The sequence below is a fragment of the Mustela erminea genome, chromosome 6 (assembly GCF_009829155.1).
Source record: "Mustela erminea isolate mMusErm1 chromosome 6, mMusErm1.Pri, whole genome shotgun sequence".
Lineage (NCBI taxonomy): Eukaryota > Metazoa > Chordata > Mammalia > Carnivora > Mustelidae > Mustela > Mustela erminea.
The window spans coordinates 134,643,928-134,669,498 of NC_045619.1; the positions used below are offsets into that span (position 1 = coordinate 134,643,928).

At 45.6% G+C, this 25,571-nt stretch overlaps 1 protein-coding gene across 8 annotated transcripts; it reads right to left on the bottom strand.

Annotated features, from left to right (window-relative positions):
• Nucleotides 1-304: 304 nt before the first annotated feature.
• On the bottom strand, nucleotides 305-25,532 carry MAP3K8 (mitogen-activated protein kinase kinase kinase 8). 8 transcript variants are annotated; one of them, XM_032349760.1, is made up of 10 exons: nucleotides 23,752-24,066; nucleotides 21,872-22,013; nucleotides 21,547-21,772; nucleotides 19,278-19,636; nucleotides 12,462-12,629; nucleotides 10,090-10,351; nucleotides 8,361-8,467; nucleotides 3,648-3,800; nucleotides 2,567-2,813; nucleotides 305-1,441 (listed from the first exon to the last, which is right to left on the bottom strand). In XM_032349760.1, exons 4-10 carry the CDS (start codon nucleotides 19,611-19,613, stop codon nucleotides 1,311-1,313), a joined length of 1,404 nt encoding a protein of 467 aa, XP_032205651.1. In that variant the 5' UTR covers nucleotides 19,614-19,636; nucleotides 21,547-21,772; nucleotides 21,872-22,013; nucleotides 23,752-24,066; the 3' UTR covers nucleotides 305-1,310. The 8 variants fall into 8 exon arrangements, with proteins under 8 accessions (XP_032205651.1, XP_032205652.1, XP_032205649.1 ...); XM_032349761.1 differs by lacking the exons at nucleotides 21,872-22,013; nucleotides 23,752-24,066 and adding an exon at nucleotides 25,378-25,532; XM_032349758.1 differs by lacking the exons at nucleotides 21,872-22,013; nucleotides 23,752-24,066 and adding an exon at nucleotides 24,098-24,186.
• Between the last annotated feature and the right edge of the window lie 39 nt (nucleotides 25,533-25,571).

Here is a 25,571-nt window from a genome sequence, read left to right on the forward strand (position 1 = left end):
TTATAAACAATTTGTAAACCTCTCAGGTGTTCTTTTTTTTTTTTTATGATTTTATTTATTTGACAGACAGAAATAGGCAGAGAAGTAGGCAGAGAGAGAGGAAGGGAAGCAGGCTCCCCACTGAGCAGAAAGCCCAATGCAGGGCTCAATCCCAGGACCCTGAGATCATGACCTGAGCTGAAGGCAGAGGCTTAACCCACTGAATGTTCTATGCTTCCTCATGATACACATTCTCCTCCAACCTATATCCCAACCTTCATAACCCACCCCCGGTCCCAGTCGAGAATCACACTCATTCCAAGAATGAAGGCAAAATATGGAGTTTATTCAGTTGGTCTGACCAATTACATTGGATGTAAGTGTTGGTTTCATTGGCCTAATGTAAAAACATACTTTAAGTGGGCATATTCACAACGTTAAAAATATAGGTATAGGTAAGAAAGATTCATGGAGGCATTTGATATAAAACATACACAGTATGCTATTTCAATACACAAATGCTTGGAAGGAAGTAGAGTCAGAAGAGTTACAAAAGTAGCATCATTGAGAATTTAGAAATGTTTCCATTTTTCTTACAGGTCACATTCTCATCCTTCGGGATGTACAGAAATTATGTGATTTACACAGTTTTATCCACATTCAAAACATCATGTTTTAAATGGTTTAAGCATAGCATATACAGTACAAAATGTTTCCATAGGAACATAACAGAACCTGTCACTAGTGGCCCACAGTCAGACGGCCCCTAAATGAACAGCCATTTTTAAGACACGAGTCCAGCTTATTGCTTTAATATTCAAGTTGTTCTACTCACCCAAAATATAAGGACTTTAATTTACACTAGAATCTACCTACAAAGGCTCAAGGCATTATCATATAATATACACCAATATACACAAAACAACTATTCTGAGTTAAATGAAGTTCCCAGACTTAAATCAGAACCAAGAACAGTAATTTCAGGCTAGGACATTATCCTCATGATCTGTAATCTTGACATTTTCTGAGCAAAGTGCACAGTGAATGGAATCAGCCACCAGAAATGATCCTTCTACGAACTCGCAACTTCCTTTGAGTTGGTCACACCACCTGAGACATGAGAACCTTTAGACCTGGGGGGCTACCAAGGCAGCTTCCCGAATCAAACCCAGGGGAGCCACGTGGAGTCACATTCATGGATAACAGGAGCCCACGTTGCCCGCTGACGGATGGCAAGATTCAATATACAGAGCCCGGGTTCGAGTCCATATAACCAGCTTCCAGGAGCCCAATGCTGAGTCTTAATTACTCGGAGCAAATGACGCCATCGATCAGCCATATTCTAGGGTTGGTGGACCCCGTACAAGGTTGAAATAGCCAGCCAGGGCCCCCAGATCTATGTAAAGAGAACGCTGCCTCCTCAGCATCTCTGATTCTTCAGTACTTCCTGTGCATGAAGAATCTGGAAAGGGAAACATTGAAAAAAAAAAAAACAATGAACGGCCAGGTAACATGCTCAATAAACACCTGTTTCTTCTGGGGGAAAAAACAACAACAAACCTTGGCCCTAATCAAACAGGCTTTCAAGCTATAATTTTTTTTTAAGATTTTATTTATTTGGCAGAGAGAGAGATCACAAGTAGGCAGAGAGGCAGGCAAAGAGAGTGGGGGAAGTAGAGAGAGAAGCCGAGCAGAGAGCCTGCTGTGGGGCTTGATCTCAGGACCCGGAGATCATGACCTGAGCTGAAGGCAGCCGCTTAACCCACTGAGCCACGCAGGCGCCCCTCAAGCTATGGTTTTATTAAAAACCTGCAGACTTAAGAGTTACAGACTGTGGGCTAGTTTATGTAATCTGACGTAGACGAAAGGGTTCAAAAAAGGTCAATGATGACAAGAAATTAGCTAGAAATTCTGGTGTATTTTCCAACACCCCAGATGGTTCTCTTCAAATACAGAAAGGTCAGACAAGAAGAGGATGAAATGCAAATAAACATTCCAGGCTTGACATCTGGGTTTGGACCTAAATGGATTAAGAATGCCACAGATTTTAGTAATAAAAATAGAAACCCTCCCCCTGCATATTCAATGTTCCTGGAATGTGCACTGACTTTCCTATGTGGGAAAGATTCATAGCTGGCAAGGAGACTTGAAGCAGAGGAAGACAAAAATGCAAGTTGACTTCAAACTCAGTATTTTATCTGCAGAGCAGCACCCTGGTGTCTCCAACCAAGGACTGGAGTGGCTTACCGTAATTGAATGAAACGGAACCCTGTTCAGAACCGACAAGCAGGACTGCCAGGCCTGATTTGTTTTTAAAGGCAAAAGATACTCCCTGGTGCAAAAAGCAAGTAAGAGGCAATTTTTAAGAACTATTGTTACCTACGTTTGCCCTGAAACATGTTGTGATTTGCTGGCCAATTAGTCGATCTTTTTTTTTTTTTTTTTTAATGCTTTTGCTAAAGTTCTTGCTGAAGTTTTTCCGATAACGTATGGCACTCAAGAATGCCTTCGTGAAAGAGGTCAGAAGGATGAGGTAGTTGGAAAAAGAAGGGAAGCAAGGGGCACTGCCCACAGCAGGTGTCCATACCCGCTATGTTCTCCGGAAGCTCCAGCTCCTTTCTACTCAGCAGCCTCTTCCGCTCAAAGAGGGCAGAGTCCAGACTCTGACAGCGTGGCTGATCCTCTCTGGGGGGGTTCAGGGCATCATGTTTGAGCAAGTCGGCTGCACTCGGGCGGTGATTGGGGTTCCTCTCCAAGGCAGCCTCTATCAGCAACCTCATGCCAGGACTGCAGTCGTCTGCGATATCTTCCAACGGAGGCGCCTGTTTGTGGATCTAGCAACACACCAGCTCTCTTAGCACCAACCGTATGGAAATACACCCTCACCAGTTCAAGCGTTCTAGTGAACAAGATCTGGAAAGTCATTTGTTTCCCATTACACACCCTGCAGTGGAAATGGTCATACCCGCCCACAAGTCTCCCTTTGATTTTATAAGCACCCCGAGCGAAACCCATCCTTTGGGTTAATGATGTTCAAGGGTCAGGGCACTGTAATGGGGGGGGATCCGCCCTTTGACCTCTCGATGGTAAAACGGAAACTGCACATTTCATTATGTCTAGTCTGGCTTGGGGATCCAAAATCTCGTATCTCCTCTCCAGAAGTGTTCAAAGAACGTTATCTTCTCTGGCTCAGAGATTGATGCCACTCACCTTCTCCTAAGTGGCATCTTATGAGTCATGAATAACAGAAGAGCATAGAATCTTTGCCCCGTGCATGTTTCAGCCAATTCCGGCTGCAACAGCAATGCCTTCCTTGCAGGAATGGGACCTGCCTCCCCGTGGGGAGAACTTTTTTTTTTTTTTTTTAATGATTTTATTTATTTGACAGAGATCACAAGTAGAGAGAGAGAGAGGAAGGAGCAGGTTCCCTGCCTAGCAGACAGCCTGATGCGGGATTTGATCCCAGGACCCTGAGATCATGTCCCAAGCTGAAGGCAGAGGCTTTACCCACTGAGCCACCCAGGCAGCCCCATGGGGAGAACTTTTAGCTCCACCCCACAAGTCACGAGTTCACACCATCCCACTCGGGTGTGTTACAAAAGGGGCAGCAGCCCTCCTGAGCAGAGGGAGCTCCCCCGTACCCTCGGCGCTGGCTGACCCCCACTTACGATGTACAGGTAGGAGGGATAGGCTGAGCGAGGGTAGCGCTTCACCCAAGGCGGGGTGCCCGTCTGCATGTGGATGAGTGTGGCTCCCAGGCTATAGATGTCCGCTTTGGTTGAATGACCTCTGCACAGGATCACCTCTGGGCTCATGTAAATCTAAAAAAGAAGCAGAAACCGTCAGTCTGACTCTCCCCTGTCTGTCTGGGTGTCCATTTCCCTCACCCAGTTCTGGAAGCGGGCACACCCGCCTTTACCGTATTTACAGGATGTTTCAGCCCCTCAGGAGACCATGTCCCTGCTGTTCTCCCGGAAGCTAGGGAAAGGGACACAGACACCCTTGGGGGAGGTGGGAGGCATTTTCGCCCGAGGCGTCCCTGCAGCCTCATGAAGAACACCGCTCTTCTACATTCTGGACACAGAGACAGCCCCAGCGGCCGAGAGCCTGCCGCCGAGAACCCACCTGGGAACCCCCGACGTGTGCATCAAGGTTCTGGAAGGCACTAACCGAGGCTTAACTTCCTTATTAAAACATCAGTTCTAGGTGCCTGGGTGGCTCAGTCGGTTAAGCGTCGGCCTTCAGCTCAGGTCATGATCCCGGGGTTCTGGGATCGAGTCCCACATGGGGCTCCCTGTCTACTGGGGAGCCTGCTTCTCCCTCTGACCCTTCCTCCCACTCATGCCCACATGAGCCCGCGCTCTCTCGCAAAAATAAATTAAAATCTTTTAAAAAATACCAATTCCTTTCGATATTTAAGTGGACACTACAAATACATTGCTTCACTTCAGGTTTGTCATTAAATTGCCAAATCCCTAACTATCTGCAGTGATATAAGGTGGCAGAGATCCCCCGGGGTAGTAACACCGATCACACGGAAGAGAAGCACTTCGAGTGGAATGTTTTAGAAATGGTCCTAATTGGCCGTTTATACAAACTACTTCTTATTTCTACCTCCCACGTGGCCTGGTGGCTAACTATTGAACACATGCCATTTTAACCACGTGTAGGTTCTGTTTGGTTTCATGCTGGAGAAGCAGGGCAAGTTTCAGAAATAGCTTCTCTAGGAAGTCTTTGCTTGTAAACATAAAAAAAAGAAAAAAGTAAACAAATGCCAACCAATGATCCGTATTTATGGCTGGTACAGAGACGTAGAGTAAGTGGTTAAAATCCTAATTATCAATATTTAACATTAAGAAATGTTTATGCTGTCCATCATTTGACTATGGAGAAAGGGATAAGTGTTCCTGGAATATATTTCCGAGTCAATACGTAAAAAAAAAAAAACTGGCTTACAAAAACTGGGAAAATGTCCCAGTTTCCCCATCCTAACCATATTCAACACCATCCCCCAACACCCTTGCTGGCTGGCTTGCTTTCGTTCCCGTGCTCATTCTGTCTGTCTCACCCAACAGGCTCAGCTGAGCCCCTTGTTCTCAAACATGTCCTGAAGTGAACACAGAGCCTTTGGGTCCCAACGGACGTTCTTACTAAATATAATCACAAAGTTAAACAACAAACGCATCGGGAAGGATTAGCTGTCAATAGAGGAAGTTCATCTCCTCCCGGCTTGCTTGCCTTCCTAAGCAAATAATCCGGCAAAGTAGTTACGGTTGGTGTAACCCGCTCTGCACACAGCGTGCTGGAGGATTCTGGGGACCATTCATTTGGGGATGCAGTGTCCTGTGTACCTGGGGACGTGGCTGATTGCCCCCCCACCCCAGGCAGTTCCCCCAGCACACCAGGGCTCGGAACCCTGGCTTCTGCAGGCTCTACACGAGCCAGAGCAGCGGGCATGGTGTTCGAGAACTTTTGGGGTTGGCTGACTACAAGCATGAAAAAGGCCCAGTAGGAACCATGCGAGGCTCTCTGGGACCTGCACAGCCTCGGGCCCAGGCACCAGAGCAGGGGAAACTATACATCCGTCTGGGGGGGGGGGGGTCAAAGCACTTCACCTCTCAACACATTTATTAGAAAGGTGTTGCCTGTGTGCAAACACACATGCATGGATTACATGTTAACTTGTATGAAGGAAGCCCAAACACAGACTCAGAAGAAAATAAGAATTTTTAAAAAAGAACCACGCTATAAAAATAATTCTAGGGGCGCCTGGGTGGCTCAGTCAGTTCAGCATCTGACTTTTGATTTCAGCTCAGGTCATGATCTGAGGGTCTTGAGATTGAGCCCCACATCAGGCTCCACAGTGGGTGGGGAGCCTGCTGAAGATTCCCTCTTTTCCTCTCCCTCTGCCCCTCTACCCCACTCCCTCTGGCTTAAAAAAAAATCTATTCTAATTAGTTATTTACATTCATTATTTATTCTTTCTCTGTATGATATAATTAAAAAATGATACATTAAATATAAACCAGATTAACCCTGTGCTTATATTGTATGGTCACAATCTAATGTTCTGAATATGAATGCCGGGCGAGAAATCACACAGAGGGAACCAGAGTTTGCACTTGGAATCAGATGTCACCTACACCCCTGTAGCGGCCAAGTGATCAAGTTCCAGCGGGAAGTAAATCTCCGTGGTTGACTTTGACTAACAGCATCTCACTGGCTCTTTAAACAGGAAGAGTTAAAACAAACTTGCTGAAAGCATTCAATGGTGCTTTCACAACCTTGCTCATTAGCAAACTTGTACTTGGGAGCACCACAGAGACAGTAAATGCAGGCTGATTCGAAGAGAATTTGTCAATCTTTAACATTCAAGTCAGTTTAGCGCTTTGTAAAAAGCAATTTACATTTGCTGAGAATAACTCAGTCCAAACACTATTTAGGAATAACCACTATGTTATCATCTCATGCTCAAGCACACACTCTCTTTCTGGTAGACAGTCCGAGGGAGGGCATTTCTTGGTCCAGCCGTTGCAAAATGTTCGATTTGATCACACTGCCGGGAAGAGAAAGGTATTTTCTCTCTTTAATACCATAAATAGTTTGTTTCTCAAACCGGCTCCAGGAAAAAGGCTAGAATGTCACATATCTGAACTTCGGATTAATGCCAAAATATGCTGAAACATTTTCCAAAAAAAACATGTCTGAAGCATGAAGTCTTATTGGATTTTGTGCTTCGGTGAAGTAGTCTTAAGATCTGGGGACTAAAACATTCTTTTTAAGAAGTCTACAGTTCTCTCTTCTAGAAATCATTCTGCTCAAAGACAACTATCAAGGGTCCTCCCTCAGGCCTTTTCCAGAATAACTATAGTAATACCAGCAATTTCTTCTGCTTCCCAGGAGAGCTTGAGAGAGTTAAGAAAAAGCTGATATAAACTTAGTTTCCAACGATGATTATTTGTTTGTTTTTCTTCTGAAGTCGGGTTCGGTGCAATATACCTACGAGCTAGACTAAGGGCTTGGTTGAATACGAAGACTGACCAGACAATATTTTTTTTTAATTGTATTTATTTAACTGAGGGAGGGAGAGTATAAGCAGGGGGAGGGGCAGAGGGACAAGCAGACCCATCACTGAGCACAGAGCCCAACTTGGGACTTGATCCCAGGACTCTGGGATCATGACCTAAGCCGAAGTCAGACGCTTAATGGACTGAGCCATGCAGGTGCCCCCTGACCTGGTAATCTTAAGGCAAAGGCTCAGTCAAGTGCCCTCTCTCCATCTGCTGTGGGCACTTAGAGCAAAGAGAGGGCATGGGGCTGGCGGGTTCTGATAATTAAGCATGGGCCAAGGAGGCAGTTTCTAACCCTATTTGCCTTCCCAGTTGCATCCAAACCCATGCCCATCATAATCCACTATGCACTTAACTGTTGCTTTTTTAATAATTGAAGAAAATTTAAAATAGGTTCTCTCGCCAAAGAGCGGGGGTTGCTAACATACCACCAAGGGCAGTGCTAACTCCATGCCTGATACCCCCAACAGCCTTACAGACAGTGATGCTTGACTGATGCTTCTACATGAATCCACCATTCAGCCCAATCAGGTATATGTGAAATTAAATGTATTATTTGCAAGCCCATGAATGCATTCCTTGCAATCTCATTTATATTCAGAGAAGTTTTTGGTTTGGTTTGGTTTTTGCTTCACAAATGAATTAAATATTAGAGCTAGTTTATATCTTTAAATACAGTTTATTTGTGCCATAATAAATTTGAGGTTTATTATAGGCTCTCTATAAAGATAAGCCTAAAAGGTTGTTGGTCCTAAACATGTATTATAAACAACTATGACAATTATGACTAATTGAACCAAAACATATTCTTATATTAAGAATGTAACATAAGAACTATGTTATATTATATACACATATAATATGTAAAGATATATTATATAAGAATATATATAACATACATTTATACTAAGAATATATACATTAGTTATATTAAAATGTTACATAGTAGTTAGAATTCAGACTCCAAAGAAAATTGGATTAAGTCCCAGATCTGGCACTAGCTGAGTAATTTGGGCACTTTATTTGAACTTCTTCAAGCTTATTTCCGTATTGTAAATAATAGAATTTGCCTATGATAACAGTATTTACTGATAATAGGGTTGTAACAAGGATTAAATAATACAATGCATTTAAAATGCTAAAATTAGTACTTGGCACAGAGCAAGTGCTCAATAAATATGTTTCAATGATAATAACATTTGATGCAATGGTTTTCCTCTCCTTTATTGTCCTTTCTGCAATAACACCAGAACATTTTTAAATTTTATTCTTAAAGATAGACAGTGACCTTTCCTGTGGGAATAGAATTACCTCTGTTCCGCGAAGGTCCTTAGGAAAGTAGACATCTTCAGTCATTTGAACACTTAGGCCAAAATCCACCAAAACAGCTTTTGTAGACATGAAGACAATGTTGCTAGCTATAAAGAGGGGATATTTCTTTAGGATAAAATTGTCTGTATACCCATAAATAAAATAAAAACATCATCTAAAATAAGCCCCAAACCAGAATAGACTGAAATGTGCTCCCTACTGAGATGACTACATTATATCAAGAGGAGGGTTAATCCAGGTGAGAATTCAAGTGAAAAGCACTTCAGATGTGCCAAGAACGCAGTTAATGTGGGCGTAAATGTTTGCACGCAATAATAACGCTTGAGAGACAATGGCCAAGTCATGAAAGCAACCTAAGGGTCCACAACGGATGACTGGAGAAAGGAAATATGATGTCTGTGTATACGCATATACAAGAGACTATTATTCAGCCATGAAAAAGGATGGAGTTCTGCCTTTTGCAACAACATGGATGAAACCTTGAAGATCTATGTGAAATCACTGAGATAAGTCAGGCAGAGGAAGAGGAATACTTTGTGTAATCTAAAACAACAAAACTCATAGAAACAGAGAACAGATCATGGTTACCAGGGGCTGGGGGTGTAGGGTGTAGGGAAATGCAGTCATGGCGTACAAACTGCCAGCGATAAGATGAACAAGTTTTGGGGGCTATAATACACAGCACAGTGACTACAGTTAATAATGTTGTATTATAGGGGTGCCTGGGTGGCTCAGTGGGTTAAAGCCTCTGCCTTCGGCTCAGGTCATGATCTCAGGGTCCTGGGATCGAGCCCCGCATCGGGCTCTCTGCTCAGCGGAGAGCCTGCTTCCTCCTCTCTCTCTGCTTGCTTGAGCTCTCTCTCTCTCAAATAAATGAATAAATAAAATCTTAAAAAAAAAATAATGTTGTATTATATATCTGAAAGTAGCTGACAGAGTAGATTTGAAAAGTTCTCCCCATACACACACAATTATAACTGTGTGAGGTGATGAATGTGTTAACTAACCCGGTTAGAGCAATCGTTTTGCAATATATACCTACAGCAAATCATGACATCGCACACCTAAAACTTACACAAGGTTAAGCCAGTTATAGCTCAACAAAGCTGGAAAAAATATTATGATGCTCTCAAGCTGGACTTTCGAATTCTAAAGTCAAAGCCTATTATTATCATGCCACTTTCCTAAAATAAAAAAAAAGTAAAATACCCATTTTTTTTTTTTAAGTAAAGTTTTATCAGTTCAATGTAGCATGGACTATGAAGGGGTTGGTCGTGGGTCTTTGCTGTGTGTTTCCCACCATCTTACTCCTAGAAAGCAGTCAGTGAAGGCTTGTTTAATGAATTATTACCAAAATGGTATTCAGAATGAAAAGGCTCTTTGTTTGTCAAAAACTATGTAACTCTGAGTGTGTTTTAAAGTATATTTATTAAAGACTTATGAGAAAGAGCGTAGCCAGTACTTAATAGATGTGTGGCCGTAATCTTCCACAAGTGGATAATCACCCTTCCTCATGACTTGGAAAGCTTTCATGATCTCGTTTGGTGCTGAAACATGTTTCAGGAGCACAGGGGAGGAAGGTGGAAAGTACTTGAGGGCAGCAGTCCTCCCCAGAACCAAGGGTCCTCAGACTGAAGAGAGGAACCCATCTGCCTCTTGTCTAGCTCATCTCTAAGCCAAAAAGCTTACACCTCCAAAGGTAACTCACGTTTAATATCATGATGAATCACTTTCTTTGAGTGTAGAAAATCGAGTCCCTTCAGAACATGCTTTGTGACCCAAATAATTTCAAATTCCCTCATTGGTCCACAGCTCTCCAGTTTCTCGAGAACAGACCCTCCCTCGCCGGCTTCCATAAAGAGGTGCACGGTTTCACCCCAGAGCACAGCACCATATAACTCAGCAATGTTCTCGTGCCGGAAGCAGGCCTGGATTTCCACATCAGACGGCTTAAACTGATCTACTGGAATCTAGAACACAAACATACCAGTAAGATTCTAGACAAAAATATATATGAGATAGGTCAACTCACAAACCAAAGGGCAAATAAATGCCTTTGAGGATATCATGATCTGCATGAAATTATGGTGCCAAGTTAAAATCTGGCCCAAACCCGCTTTTACATGGTGTCAGCTTTAGGTAAATGGTTCCAAATAAGAAAATAAGAACAAAATATAAAATATTATTATCATTTAGAATGAAGCAATCCAACCAAAGAATCATTTACAATTGAATCAAAAGAGAGATCATTTCCCATCTATTTTACGTGTAAAATCTATGGCACCTAGATTTTAGGTTGTCTTTTCAATATTTTCATTTGTCATGAAATAATATTATGTCTTTGGACCCCAGCTCATGCTCTGACAATGCATTTAAAATCTATTCTAAGGAAAATAAAAAATCAATAATAAAGAAGTAGATCTTTCAGTGCAGATAGATAGGAAATGTCTCCAAAATAAGATATCAGATAAAGAAAGCAAGATACAGAAGTACAGGTATTATGCTCTCATTTTTAAAAATCTCTTAATCTATACATAATACACATCCATAGAAATTTTCTGGAAAGATGTATAAGATCTCATTTACAGTAGTTGCCTCAAGGAAAGGGATCTCATTCTTCAACCTACATTCTTTTGAATCTGCTTAGGGGGGTTGTTAATCATTTTACATGGTTTTCTTTTCAAGAAAAAAAATACAGCTTAAAAATTAAATGTAAGTATTCTAGGGAAAACAAACCCACAAAGGTATTTTTCCATGCCTTTTGTGATGAAATTGTAAAACAGGACATTTTGGTTCTAAGATCTTTCTAGAATGTCACTAGATTCTTTTCAAAGAATTGGAATATGTCTCTTCTAAATGAAAGCTTCAAATGGTTTATTATAATATCTCCTTGTTTTCTTTTGATAACAGATACTTTAGCAAATATTTATAAAGGAAAAAATGAGGCCAATATATTGTTGCTCTTTTTTTAATTCCAATAACATAGACTAAGGCCATATTCAGCAAATCCAAAGGGAGTTTATTTTCTTGCACTCCTAAAAATCTTTACAGTGAAACAGACATACTAAAAAGTGTAAAACTGGTTACATAGCAAACTCAATGAATTTTCAACTGAACACACCCACGTCACCACCGTCTAGATCAAGAAACAAAACTCTACCGGCCCCCCAGAAACCCCTTCCTGACCTCTGCCAGTCACTGCCCAGCAAGGGCACCTCCTGTCCTGACTTCCACCAGCACAGATTTGTTTCACCTCTTGAGGGCCTGTACAGAAGTGGAATCTCATAGAGTAGGTCTTACTTGGGATCTGGCTATTGGGGCTTAACATATGGTGATGACATTCATCTCCATTACAACGGTAAACCTTTTTTTTTCTTCACTGTATAGTATCCCACTATGTAAGTACACCACACTGTAACACCTGGAGAATTTCCAGTTTGGGACGATGACAAAGACTGCTATGATGAAGAGTCAGTACATAGCCTTTGGTGAGCACGCATACGTGCTTCTTGGGGGTGCCCACGGGAGTGGAACTTCTGGGTCACAGGGTGTGTACGTGTCCAGCCTGGACAGTCTTGCAAAGCAGGGATGTCTCAGCCATAAAAAGAGATGGGGTCTTTGCAATAATTGGTTTATTTACATGCAAGCCTTTCATCTGCAGTCTTGCAAAGGCTGCGGCCTTCCCAGTTTTGGGTTCTCTGCCTGGCTCCCTCCCCTGTGGCTGGGATTAGAGGTGCACACGGATCTGCTCCTGCAGGAAGAGCACCCCTCCTTCCCACCCTGTCGCAAGAGGGATGATGTTATCCAAGCTCCTGCTAAAGAAGCCAGCAACGTTTTCTTTTTTATCGAGGCAAACTCGATTAACACCAACTACGCACTTAAACAGACTTCGGGGCTGAGCAGCCCCAAGGAGCAAGCAAATCAACAAAGAAGAAAGAAGAAGAAGAGAGATGTTTTTGGACAGGACGCTCTTTCTTACACAAGATCCAGCCAAATGGTAACCGGCTTTGAGTGAAGCAAGCTAACAAGGGCCACGATGCCAAACATATACGTGCAGGATGTCTGGTATAAAGTACGTACCAATTTACACGCCATTCTTTTCTTAGTCTTTATATCTTGGGCTAAGTACACTTTTCCAAAGGCCCCCCGAGGTATGAAATCAGAGCCAATATTCCGATAAGTCAGCTTCCAGGGGATGAGGAGAACATCAGAGTCTATCTGATAGCGTCCATTCTGGGGAGTGATTACCTACAACAAAACAAACAGGCAGGGGGGTGAGAATTTCAGCAAACTTCTCTTTTAAGACCCGCCCTCCAGAAACTGGTTACTTTAGATCATAAAGACACACCTTCAGAGACTGGTTACTTTAGATCACATTCCTCCTGGCCGTGTTTGAAATTAATGTCACTGTTGTGTAATCCTAACAGTGTAGAGACTATATTTAGAATTTCAGCAAGCCAGAGAAAGCATGTAACAGAAACACGTCCCTAGTCAGACCTGATCGTATTTCCACCTCCCGGTGAGTAATTAATTGTCAAAATTTTAAAAATTATTTATCTAAGGGAGCGTGACTACCGTGACCAAAAGACTGAAAATAAAGATTGCATAAATATAAACTGTGAGGGCAAGTTGACTTGTCTCCAATTAAAATGTGCTAACCTGTTAGTCTGCATAGCTATTACTCACAAATGACGCATAGAGAGAGAGAGCATGGAAATAAACTGATGATCGTAGAGGATTCTGGAAAATAAGGTGTTATGCCAGCGCTATGATTTGACAGTACTACATCAATACAGTAAGCGGCAGAATTATTTCACATCTACTTGCTCGCTTGGTATTTTCCGAGTGCAAAAAAGCACCGGGCACTGTGTCTAGAGGCCAGCTCTGAACAAGAGAGAGGTGACCTTTCACCTCCGAGAGCTCCCAAACAGGCCAGCACTTGGAACAAGAGGTTTCAAAAACAAGTTGACTCAAAAATTAAGACGTATATCCCGGGAGCAGTGTGGCTGCTTTTGTTCAAACTCAACAAACCGGACATTTAAGGTCTGTGTAGTTTACAGCATGTGAAGTAGACCTCAATTTTAAGAGAGTTAAAAAAAAAAAAAAAAAAAATTACAAGGATGGATAATTATAATGATAAATATGAAAATAAATTAATAAGATATGTTGTTATGAGTTAGAACCTGCAGCACATGCCTAAAATATGTTTAAAATGTTCTCTTGAGGGGAACTGAGATTCAGAAACACAAGGTTTTCCCCGGTTGTAATTAGCAATATTACGACTTCAGATTATGAATTCGGGAATCGTGAAACTATGCAAGTGACACTAAAGCTATTTCAAGCGCAGAAGAGGCTGAAGGGGAATGTAGACCACATGGGACAAGAACGAACACCCGATTCCTCGGCAGATGGGCGGGCCCCTCACCGGGCCACTGCCGCCGGAATAGTTGTCATGGTCCCAGGGTTATTCATCCGGGCTCCAGGACTGCTCATCGGAGCTGTCCCCTGCAAACAGATGCATGGCTCTTAGTCAGGGAACAAGCAGGGGACAACTCCAGCCCTTGGAGAGGTGAAGTCACTGCATTTATTTATTATTTTTTAAAGATTTTATTTTTACTTATTTGACACAGAGAGATCACAAGTAGGCAGAGAGGCAGGCAGAGAGAGGAGGGAAGCAGGCTCTGTGCAGAGCAGAGAGCCCGATGCGGGGCTCGATCCCAGGACCCTGAGATCATGACCTGGGCTGAAGGCAGAGGCTTTAACCCACTGAGCCACCCAGGCGCCCCTGTCACTGCATTTAAAAAGAAGTATTTACTGAGCACTCCCCTGGGCCAGCTCCCGAATGGAGCAGGAAAACGAAGAACAGCGCAGGGTCTTGGCTTCCTGGAAATATGACCTCCATTCAAGAAGTGTGTCACCTCAAGTTACTGGAGGCCTCTTTTAACAGCACGCGAAGAACGTGGTAAATGTAGTCCCTTGCCACATTTAGACAGAGCCATGCCCACAGCACCCGACCGTACTAGCTCATCACCTCGTTCTTGTTACTTTGTTATCAAGTGTGTACATTCCCCATTTTGCCTCAGCTCCAGCTAGCCACTCCTGTTCCCTCCGTGAAAGCTTTACTCTTGTCCCACTCAACCTGTGACAGCCCCCTCTGACCCCAGGGATCAAGAAGAGTCATAGCGCTCCTACACGGAGCGCTAATTAGAAGGCAGGCACCGTGCTCGGCGCTCATCAAGACCTCCCAGTGATCCTGGGAGGGAAGTATTATTTTTATCTCCACTTTACAGATGAGGAAAACTGGTTTCAAGAGGTTAAGTACCTCACTAGACAAAGTCAGGATTCGAACTTGGGTCTGTCTGACCCCACAGCCTTCTTGTGTGCCTTCTATGTTCCAGAAGATAGGAATTAAAGCTCACCCAGGATCGAAAGCCAGTTACTAAAAGCCTACATTTACAAGTCACTGAGCCCCTCAGCCTTCGCCTGTTTCGATGGAATACTGCAAGTTCCTTCACCATGTTTGACCAGCTCCCGTGTTCTGGGGACCATCCTCCAAAGGCCGGTTCTCCCTTGACGATGGGGCCCAATGCATACAGTGTGATATGCAAGCCCAGACTAGTCAGCACCTCTTGCAAAGCCCTGGGTTCTTCCCCCTAGCCCTAGAGACCTTCCCTCTTTGGATCTGCAATGGGGTTTTTTTCCCCCTTTCTTCTTCTCTTAGTGGCCCTACCAAATACTCCTATGGAACTCTATGCCACTTGTGCCTGCCAATTCTCCAGCTTAACCAAAGCCACCATCAAGTGCAGATGTTATAAGCATGCTTTTGATCCCCTTCTCCAGACTAGTGTCACTGAACACTGCTGGGCCCAGCAGCAGGCCTTGAGGAAAATTGTTGGGTACTTCATTAGGAATAAAGTCCATCAGGAACCTGTATGATAGAGCTGCTAGACACAGATACAACCTTGGGCTACGTTAAAAGAGGCACATTATCTAGAACGAAGGTAAAGGTGGCTCTTTCCTACTCTGCTGGTCACATACAAATAAACTGCCATGTTCAAGTTCGGGGCTGTAAGGCAGGCACTGACCCAGGCGTGGGTTCAAAGGGTACGGCCCAAGTGGAGGATGAAAGTTAACCCTCCAGTAAGTGACGAGTAACAGACACAACGAGAAGTGTTTGCGACAGAAGCGAGAAGATGTGGGGAATATGCAGGTCTTAAAATATTGGAAAGACCGTCCTGTTTATAACGACTACCACAATGGCTGTATTCTTTCAACACTCGCTCTGCATAAACAGGTCCCATGCATGCATTATTTGTCCTACATAGCAGCCCCAGGGAGTGAGTGCTAGGACGTGACCCATTTTACAGATGAGTAAACTGAGCCGTGGACGGGTGAATAGCCCAAAGTCACCCAGCTAACTCATCTCAAAGCTGAAATACATACCCAGGCACCATAAGTCAGGGGCCTGCACTCTCACACTATTCAACATCCATCCATACTTTCTTACAGCCAAGAAGGAGGATGAGGGCTAAGGAGAGTCAGAGATGGATTTTAGTACAATACCCTTAAGGGAGGACCTTACTGCAATCAGAATTGGCTGACTTTGAAATTAAATGCCCCAGTGTGTGATAAATGCTTTGTCACAGGAGATTATCAGGCAGAGACCAAAATGTTCCAACAACTATTGGATATGATGATCAGGTTATGTAAGCTTCAGACAGAGGGTTTGACTCAATTATCTTTAAGGTTTTTTTCCAACCCTGAGAAGCCAGGACTCCATGACTAACCCCTGAGGAACAGCATTCCCGTATCTCACACCCGTATCTATGAGCGAGCCCTTTGGGGGCCTTCGGGTCCCCACCTAATCACCAGTAAGTTCAGTGTGTGCTACCTATTTTTGGTTATTCATTCCCCACTCTGGGTGTGAATCGGTCTAGAGTGTGAGTAACTCATAGCACTCTCATACCCAGCAACGCCTAGAGTGGTCTCTTAAAGGTTCTTCCCCAGGTCCAGCTGGATGTTGGTAGAATCTCTATCAGATACTATTTTTAGAAAAAGAGCACACATTTGCATACACGTGCAGACCAACAATTTACATACTTATGCTACGGGATAGTTCTGTAATTCCTGATCCTCCACCCTGTCTAATTAGCTCCACGGGCATTATGGTTGTTGGGTGCCAAGAGCACACCAGGTCTCTCTGCCCCTGGGCCTTTGAACATGCTGTTCTCTTCATCGGGAAGACTCTCCACTCTCCATCCCCTTTATCTGGAAGACTCCAACTCAACAGCTCAGGTATCAACTCCTTCTAGGAGCCTCTCTGGCAGTCTCTCTTCCCTACTGGACACATGAGGTGTCCTGTCTGAGCATTCCCCCAGCAATCAGGGTGTAGTTGTATTGGGAAGTAGCACACCACATGATAATTGTCTGTTTACTTGCCTCGGGCCTTCACCAGAAGACTCTTCCATGCTGGGTCCGTAGCATCTGGAAAAGTACCCGATATACTGTCGCTATCTGACCTACGGCTAGCAAGCGAACGGGTGAAGACTTGAATGAAGGTATTTGGTCCATATACAGATGCACTTTATAGATCAAATTTACCTTGGAACCAGTGTGCCTTTTGGTAACGAGCAATCCTCTTTTTAAAGCAGAGAGACAGACAGCAGCAAACGAAGCCCAGAATGGAAAAATCTTCACTGGGTCTCAGGGGGAGGGCCACAGGAAGACAAAGGGCTCAAACACAGGATTGGTTCCAAGGAGAGCCCCATGTGAGCATGAATGGGAGCCAAAAGCAAACCAGGCCTCCTTCAACATCTTGTCTCAGACTGCCAAAGATCAAACGTGGCAAGTCACGATTCCGATGCCATTATGTACAAAGCATGGGCCTGGCGCAGGTTACTTATAGTCATGGGATGTATCCGATTCTTAAGCTTAGTGACAGAAAAGTCTACCACAGCCCCGAGAGTCATCAACCACGAGGATGATTTGCCCAGTGGGGCATGGTCTACATTCCTGCGGGTTTTGAGGTTCTCCTGTTATTCTATTCTGGTTGTAAATCTTCTTGCTTGATACTCTTGAACATTTTTAAATTAAAAATCTTTTTAAAGTTTTAAAGATCCCTGTTTTTATGATATGTCCTATTCTTATATTTTTCTCCCGAGTACATGTTTATTCACTTACAGAGCATGGACTCCTAGGCTTCGCTGATAAAATTTCCACTTCCATGTAATCTCTTTGTTTTTGTCCTTTTCTGCATTGTCTTTTTTTTTTTTTTAACTCCAAAACCTTTAGGAAGCTATTTCTTTGTATTCCTTATAATTTTCCAGAATTCTCTTCTGTACATTCCCAGTAAAGTTTTATGGCCAATCTCTCATCAGTCTGATGGGTCAGGGGAAATGTACACAAGTTTCTACATATTTACGAGCAAAAATATTTTGATTACCTGCATGTGTTCCTTTAAAATACCCATTTAAATAAATACACATGTGAGGGGAAAAAAAAACCACAAAGGAAAGAAAAAGACATCAACAATTGTTTCTTATTATAGATCATTTTTAACCAGAGTTCTCCAGCTCTATTTTAGTTAAGAAAATCAGGTAGGGCTCCTTGTTCAATATTACTTCCATGTATAAGAAGAAATGATACTCTCAAGGTAAAGTACTTAGTCAACTACTAACCACAGTTTGATATATCCAGACCAAAGCAAGTCATGCAGCTATGCAAAATGTAGCCTTGCTCCAAACTGAGCTGGACCTAAACACAACTGGCTTCTAACAAAACAAAAAACAATTTACCACATAGCTGACCTAAATTACTGAATAAATGTACTACATTAAAAAAAAAATTAAGTACTTTGTCCAGATTCTAATTGTTCAACACTGACCCTCTCCCTACATTAGCCATTTTACCCACAGATGCACCAAAAGAAAAGAAGTCACTTTCATCTTGCACATTTTGCAAGTAACTACCTCCTCCTTTGCAAAAAGTCCTTTTTGAAAGATTAGACAACCTCTAACCAACACCTATGTTGACCTCTGACATATTAAGACTGTCAGAATCCCGGGCACACCCAAACACATCATCTGATCAACTATTGTGACAACGTGTTGTCACAATATTTTGGATTATTTGCATACTTGGTATGACTAAGGAAGTACCTCGTTTGTCATTCATACTTTGCCAATTAAAGAGAGTGAATCTGTGCATAGCTATTTACTGCCTGCAAACTAGATTTCTGCAAGAACTGAAGTTAGGGGGCACCTGACTGGCTCAGTGGGTTAAGCCTCTGCCTTAGGCTCAGGCCCTGAAATCAGGGTCCTGGGATGGAGCCTCCCTGTGTGCTGGGCTCTCTGCTCAGTGAGGAGCCTGCTCCCTGCCCGCCCCGCCCCGCCCCCGCCTGCCTCTCTGCCTACTTGTGATCTCTGTCAAATCAGTAAATAAACTCTCAAAAAAAAGAAATTTAAGAACTGAAGTTAGCCAGTATTAATACTGTGACATTCCAAGACGGGACAAGAGAGGAACAAAAAATTCCAGCTTTCAGAAATATTGGTTAAAGATAAAGTAGGACTCCCCTTTCAGAGGAAGGATCCTCATTAAGTCTTCTTCTGCCTACCCTATGAATAAGCCTCGTAATGAACTGTTCAGTTAAAAGACGTTCTTCATAACTACCTATTTGTACACTATCACTGACATATGGAGAAGACTCTTTACGTGGAACGTGGAATGAAGACCTTTTTTGCATCTTTAACACGGAGGTGATTCTTACAGATACTGTGCTTTCAAAAGTCATACCTGGTAGCCCATCTAAGCCAAGTTTAATTGCACGCCCCTGCATTACAGGAAGCTGCAGGAGTAAAGCACTCAGCTGATCAGGGGAAAACAAACAAACAAACATACCATGTTTAATAAAATCCCCGATTCCTGCGGTCGGTGTCCATAAAAACGCTTTGCGGTGTTGGATATGTGGTTTGCGAAGGCCAGCAAGTCCTCCACCGTTCCGTATCTGACCGATGACAACAAAGGCACCTCCTGGCCACTGAGCAGCAGAGACTCTGAACGCTCCTCATTTTCATTGCTGTCTTGACACATGGTCATGAGACTGGGCTCGTAAACTGCTGGCTCTTCGCTGGTGTAAAGATTCTCCATAATGTCTATTACATCGGACACGTTCAAGTGCTTAATTAATAAATCGATCTCGTCTTTGTTGTCACTGCCGGTGCTCATGTACTCCATCACTGTTATGCTTTCTAGAGAATCTGCAGAAGAAAAAACAAACACTTAAAGTTACCCTGTTTGTATCTGCCCGTAAGATCAGTGGGAAACTGACAACAATGGCTTGGGAACGGGCGTCCGGCCGTACACCTCCGTTTATAAAATAAGGGCTCTGTGTCAACAGTGTGTCTAAATTCAAGTTGACAGATGGTGAAGAAAGGGGCCTTAGATAACCGTTAGTCCTGCCCTCCCCTTTGCAGAAGGGAAACCTGAGATCCAGGGAGCTGACTCCTTACTCGCTCACTGAGCTGGTGGCTTTGGCTGTAGCCACTGAAAACAAACTTTCACTAAATAGAAACACAAATAAGAGCCGCTCAGAAAGCTGAAGAGCTGAGGCTCCTGCCCCTTGATAGCTCCCAACTCTACTGCTCCCCCCAAGGGGGCAACCCTCCCCACAGAAGCTTGTCTGTGGCTTCCATGGCCTGGGTGACTTTACAGAAAAAAGAACCTTTTACTGGGGCGCCCGGGGGCGGGGAGGGGGGTTGTTCAGTCAGTTTAGCGGCTGCCTTCAGCTCAGAACATGATCCCTGGGTCCCCACATTGGGGCTCCCTGCTCAGTGGGGAATCTGCTTCTCCCTCTCCCTCTGCTGCTCCCCACTGCTCAGGCTCTCTCTCAAATAAACATACAAAATCTTAAAACAAAAAAAAACAAAACACTTTTTTTAAAAAATAAAAAAAAAAAAGAACTCTTTTATCAATTTCAGGAGCTAACTTGCAAATCTAATTCAGGCCCTAGAGCCAAAAGTCTGTAAAATGCATTGGAATCTAAGGGAAGATGACAGGTCAAGTTTCAGGAATAATTCTGATGCAAATAAGTTAAACTGCTCCTTTAGACGGGGACCACAAGCCTCAAATCTGCCTGCCAGCTACCTGTGAGAAAGAGGAAGGTTCTTTTAGCCTGTGAATCAGCTGTCTCCTCCTGAGACCAGAATTCTTTAATAGTACAAAGCATGTACCTCAAAAACCCAAGAAAGTGTATGTAATATTTAGATCAATCACTTTCTCGAAGTTGTGGTATTACAAAGAGGCCAGGACAGCCAAATCCATCCTAAGCGAGACACAGGAAAGGCCAATACTGTACTAGCCAATACTGTGTGCTAGTTCTTGTGTGCAAATCAGGCCCTCCAGCTTGGGATCCGTAAATGAGAAAAAGAAGGTAACCCCGGAGTAATAAAATGATGCTGTTTGTTGCTCAGGATTTTAGAAATATTCCATTCCAGAGGATTAAAGATAAAGGGATTTAAGATATCTAAGAGAATTCAGTTTATCTACATAAACTACTTAACTCCTCAAAGCCTCTCTGATAGATGCTTCCGCTTCTTCAAAGCACAAACACAAACGTTTAACACATTCATTACTCAGTGCCCAAAGCCATGGGCCTGGGGAGTTGGGGGGGACACCTGCTGCTCTCCTGATGCTACCATGCCACCTTTGGCCTCTGAGCCCATTTCTTTTTTTCTTTTTTTTTTTTTTTAAGATTTTATTTATTTATTTGACAGACAGAGATCACAAGTAGGCAGAGGGGCAGCCAGAGAGAGAGAGGGGAGGAAGCAGAGTCCCTGCTGAGCAGAGAGCCCCGATGTGGGAGCCAAAGGCAGAGGCTTAACCCACTGAGCCACCCAGGCGCCCTGCTCTGAGCCCATTTCATCTGAGAAAAGCCGGGGGCAACCTAGTGACACTGTTCACATACTTGATGACCATTTCCTGGTGGACAAGCTGTGTCTGCAGGAAGCACGCTACCTCGCACGCTGCAGTCTGATATTCCTTCTCCACTCAGGCTGCTTGGGCTGGACTCCCAGTCCCCTCCTTCACTGCCTACAGAATCCTGGGTGGGCACCTTACCCCCTCTGCACCTTGACTTCCCCTATCTGTGAAATGGAAGAACAGCACCTACCTCATAAGGCGGTTGTGAGGTTTAAAGAAGTTCAGGTGTGTAAGGTGTCTGGTGCAGAGTCAAAACACTCTGGCATCTCTAGTCACCGGTGTGTGCACAACACACAGAAGTACTGAGTCACACTCCTGGCTTTGCAGATACTGCCAGGGCCTCCTTTCTTATCTGCAAATCAGTTGTGGCTACCTGTCCCCTGGGCTTCTTCACAGTAAGGTTGTAAAGGGTGTTTCTAGAACAAGAGACAAAGACAAAAAGGCAAAAACCTCTGAAATGCTTCGCTAGCTGTTAACCACAGTCACATCTAGACAGCAAAGGAAGCTCCGCTCACAGATCTCCTGGGTCTTTGAGGGAGACTATGATTTGGGCTCCTGCAGTCTTGAGTTAGGAAAGGAATTGCTTAGGTTCAAGGAGGAACATTCTACTCTGCTTTCATTGAGCCATTCAGTTGCAGTTTCTGCTTGTAGAATTTGCTGAGAAAAGGAAGTTAAAACAAAACCAGCCGGATGGAGGACTCCACTGGCTGAAAAGTTCCAAGGCTCCGGGACTTAGCTAATGGCTGGCTGGAGAGAAAATAAAGTTCCCAGGAGTAACATGACTCAAGAAAGAAAAAAAAAAAAAAAAGTCCACACTTTTCTACCGGTCAGCTGATCCAGAGAGGAAAGACAGGTTTTGATTTTTAAGTTCTGCAGAAAGTCTGGAGCATTTATATGTGAAGCCTAAGAAGTCTGAATGCACACACCCCTAAGTTTTGTGCCCAGGGAAACGGGCGGAAGGAAGGAGCAGCAGGAAGAGAGAGAGGGGAGGAGGAGGAGAAGGGGAAGGGAGGGAGGCAGGGCAGGCGGAGGAGTGCAGGACACTGATGCTAGGGATAATTCCTTAGCAACAGCAGGGCTCCTGTCACGCAAATCAGCACACCCCAGCCACCCTGATGACCAGCCCTTCTGGTCATTCTAAATGTCCCTGCAAAAAGCCTCAGCACTTTCAGGCCTTCATTAGGCAGACAATATGCTAGTGATTTCTGAGTTATACAGATCAGTACTCATCTAGAAAACCCGGGGATTGTGAAGGCACTCTACTTGACCGATAAAGACTCTTCCCCCACGTGGTTTACAATAAAAATCCTCCTAAAATCCCCACTTGACCGTGGAGTACACAACTACAACCATCTTAGAAATGGAGAAATGGGCAGATATTGTCGAAATGATTTGCTTCGAGTTATTTCAGAAATCAGCAATAAACCGAGAGGAAACCCTGTTCCTATTCATTAATGTTACACTCAGGGCTACTTCCAGTTACATATGCAGAAGTGGAGAAACTCCTAGCAACGGTGCTCGGAAAAAAAAACCCAAGATTATAGATATAAACCTCTGCCTAACAAAGGATAATTATACCTTTGGTTACTTCCCATTTAATAGATTTTCCTGCCAAAATAGTATGTTGCCCCTCAGGGCACATCTCTTATATTTTTCGCCAAAAGCCCCAGAATTAGACATTCTAGCCACACTGCTTCAAAAACCTCTACACACCTCAACTATCCAATTTCCCTTATAAGAAAAAGGCCTCAAGGGCCAGCGGCCACAAGTAGGGCACACAAACCTCAGTCCATCAGAGAGTTGGGTGGGGGGCGGCTGTTATATTCCACTCAGCAAATACACGAAACAGAGGACACAGATACCTAATGCAACTCTACGAGTGTTTCTTCCCCTCTTTTTTTTTTTTTTTTTTTAAATTAGGAGCAGTTCTTTATTCCGTGCCAGAATGTCTTTCCCAAAAGTGAAATGGCCGGTTCTCTCGAAGACAGCTCCTGGCCTTCCTTGTTAACTTTTGGGGCTATCCCTGTGCCCGCCGTCCTTCTTTCTAAGCGTCACTCTCCACCCAGAGCTAGAAGAATTTCCGAGTCCCGATATCGCATTACGACCGGGAAATATGCATGAAATAACCTTTCTCTACCACCCCCCGCAACATTCTTCCTTACACCGAAGCCCAGCCTTCACGTTCTGGGGAAGCGACCCTTGAGTCACAGGATAGCGTCCCAGTTACATAAGCATGAAATTAAGTTTCGGCTCTTCGAAAGGTTCTCTGCTCCGCCAACGGCCACCCCCATTCCCCTCCTCGGATTCTTTAAAGCCTGGGGAAGCCGACCAAGGGCCTGTAATTTATAAAAGCCCCCACGATTTGGGCGGGCGGCAGCCTCGGAGGCGCACTCACCGGCGTCGGCGGGGGGGGAGTGCAGCAGGCCGGGCGGTGCGCGCGGCGGGAGGCGCGGTGACAGCGGGGCTCTGTGTCCCCGCGCACTGCCCAGGCGCGCACTGCTCGCGCGTTAGGGATCCGGGAAGGAGGAGGAAAGGGGAGGAGCCGGAGTCTGCACCCCGTGAGACCCTTGCGCAAGGTGCTTTCCAGCTGTGCCGACTGCAGCGGCGACCCGCGGAAGCGCCACAGCGCGGGCGGCGGACACGCCCCCACCCTTAGAGCCGGGGAGTTCGGCCGGCGGCCGGGGGCGCCCTGCAGGGCTGCGACCACGGAAACACCCAGAAGCCCCCGAACGGAGGGTTACCTGGCAGGCGGAGCGCTGCAGCCGCGGCCCCCCGACGGCTCGGGACGCTGCTGGTGGCCCAACCGCCGGAGTCGAGCGAGGTCCCGCGGCAGCGGAAGCTGGAGCGCGCGCGACCGACCCCGCAGCGTGGCTTGTCGTCCGGAGCGGAGTGCACCAGTGAACGCGGGGCCTCCAGCCCAGGCGGCCCGCCCAGGCCGCCCTCGTCCGCCCCTGACTCACGGCGTCTGAACCGGCCGAGGGGCGGCGCAGCGGACGCCAGCCGCCGCCTCCCCGCCTTTTCCATTTCCCCTTTCGCTCCGTAAACAGAAAGAGGCTGCCGCGTTGCGGGGAAGCCGGAGCCCCGGCTCTGGGAAATTCCGCCCCCTCCACCCCCCGCCGTGCGTCCTCCGGGCGCCCGGGCGGAGCGGGAGGCGGGACTGGGGGGGGCGGAGCTCAGCGCGGGGAGGGGCGCCGGCCCAGCGCCGGAGTTGGGACTCGTCACGCCACCTGAGGGGCCAAGGACAGCGGCCGCGGCTCCAGTCCGGGGCCTGGGACACTTGGGGAATTTCCCTCGGACCTGGGGACCCGACAACCTGGTGCTGTAAGGCGCCCCGCGACCGCGCCTCTGCGCCCCTTCCTAGTCCCGGATAGAAGATGGTGTTTCCTAACGTGCCGGCGCCCTCCGCGCTCCTCCAGTGTCCCAGGCCGCGACGGGGAGGGCGAGCGGCCCTGGCCTTTCCTGCGCCCACCTCCAGCGCCCCGGAGGACCGAGGCGCCGTGGGCTTCCCGCCTTCTCCCAGAACCGCATCCGTGCGCACGCGGCGGGTAGCGCGGCTCGGCCGGCGGGCAGGGAGTGCCAGGATCCGCGGTCTGCGCGCACGGCCTCCCGCGTGAAGGCTGGGGGGAGGTTCCCGCAAAGTGGGCCAGAACCCCGCGGTGTAGCACCTGGAGAGGGGCCTATGTCCCCCGCTAGCCAAACCTGGTGTCGTTCTCTGCAGCCTTTCTTGGAACGGGTTATTCGGCGGCGCCGTCCCATTACGAAATGTACCTGCACGGATCGCCCCCTCCTTACCCCGACTGCCATTGAGGGGTTTTCTGCAGAGTTTGGGAAGATCAAAGTGTGTTCACAGTATTCTTCCCTGTTGAATGGAAATTGTTTCCTCCAGGTGAAGCAGGAAGCGAGTTCTAGGGAAAATAGCGCCTCTGTCTCCGAAATCCGCTCTGCTGGGCATTCCCAGTAGCTGAGTCGAAACTCACTACCCCCTCGCCCCTCAGTACTTCCCCTAGTAGCAAGCACCTACCATAAGCCAGACATTTTGCAAGACGGCCCGGAGAAAGAATGTGAGGTGGATATTCTCTAGGTCTTGCCGACCCGGACCTTGGGCGTCCCCAGGCAGAGCCCAGATTGAAACGCCCCAGAACTCTGAGTCCGCGCGCGGTCCTTTCCTGCACCCACTGTCCTCCTACCCCCGCGGTTTCAAAACTTCATCGGACT

Bases quoted from the DNA above. Each gene is read 5' to 3' on its own strand.
- MAP3K8 (XM_032349756.1), bottom strand. From the start codon at position 24,380: ATGGAAAAGGCGGGGAGGCGGCGGCTGGCGTCCGCTGCGCCGCCCCTC. The intron at 12,630-19,277 runs GTATGTTTGTTT...GTTTTGTTGTAG, and splicing joins CGGGGATTTTATTAAACATG to GTAATCACTCCCCAGAATGG. The intron at 8,468-10,089 runs GTGAGTTACCTT...CCCTCTTTATAG, and splicing joins GATTCATCATGATATTAAAC to CTAGCAACATTGTCTTCATG.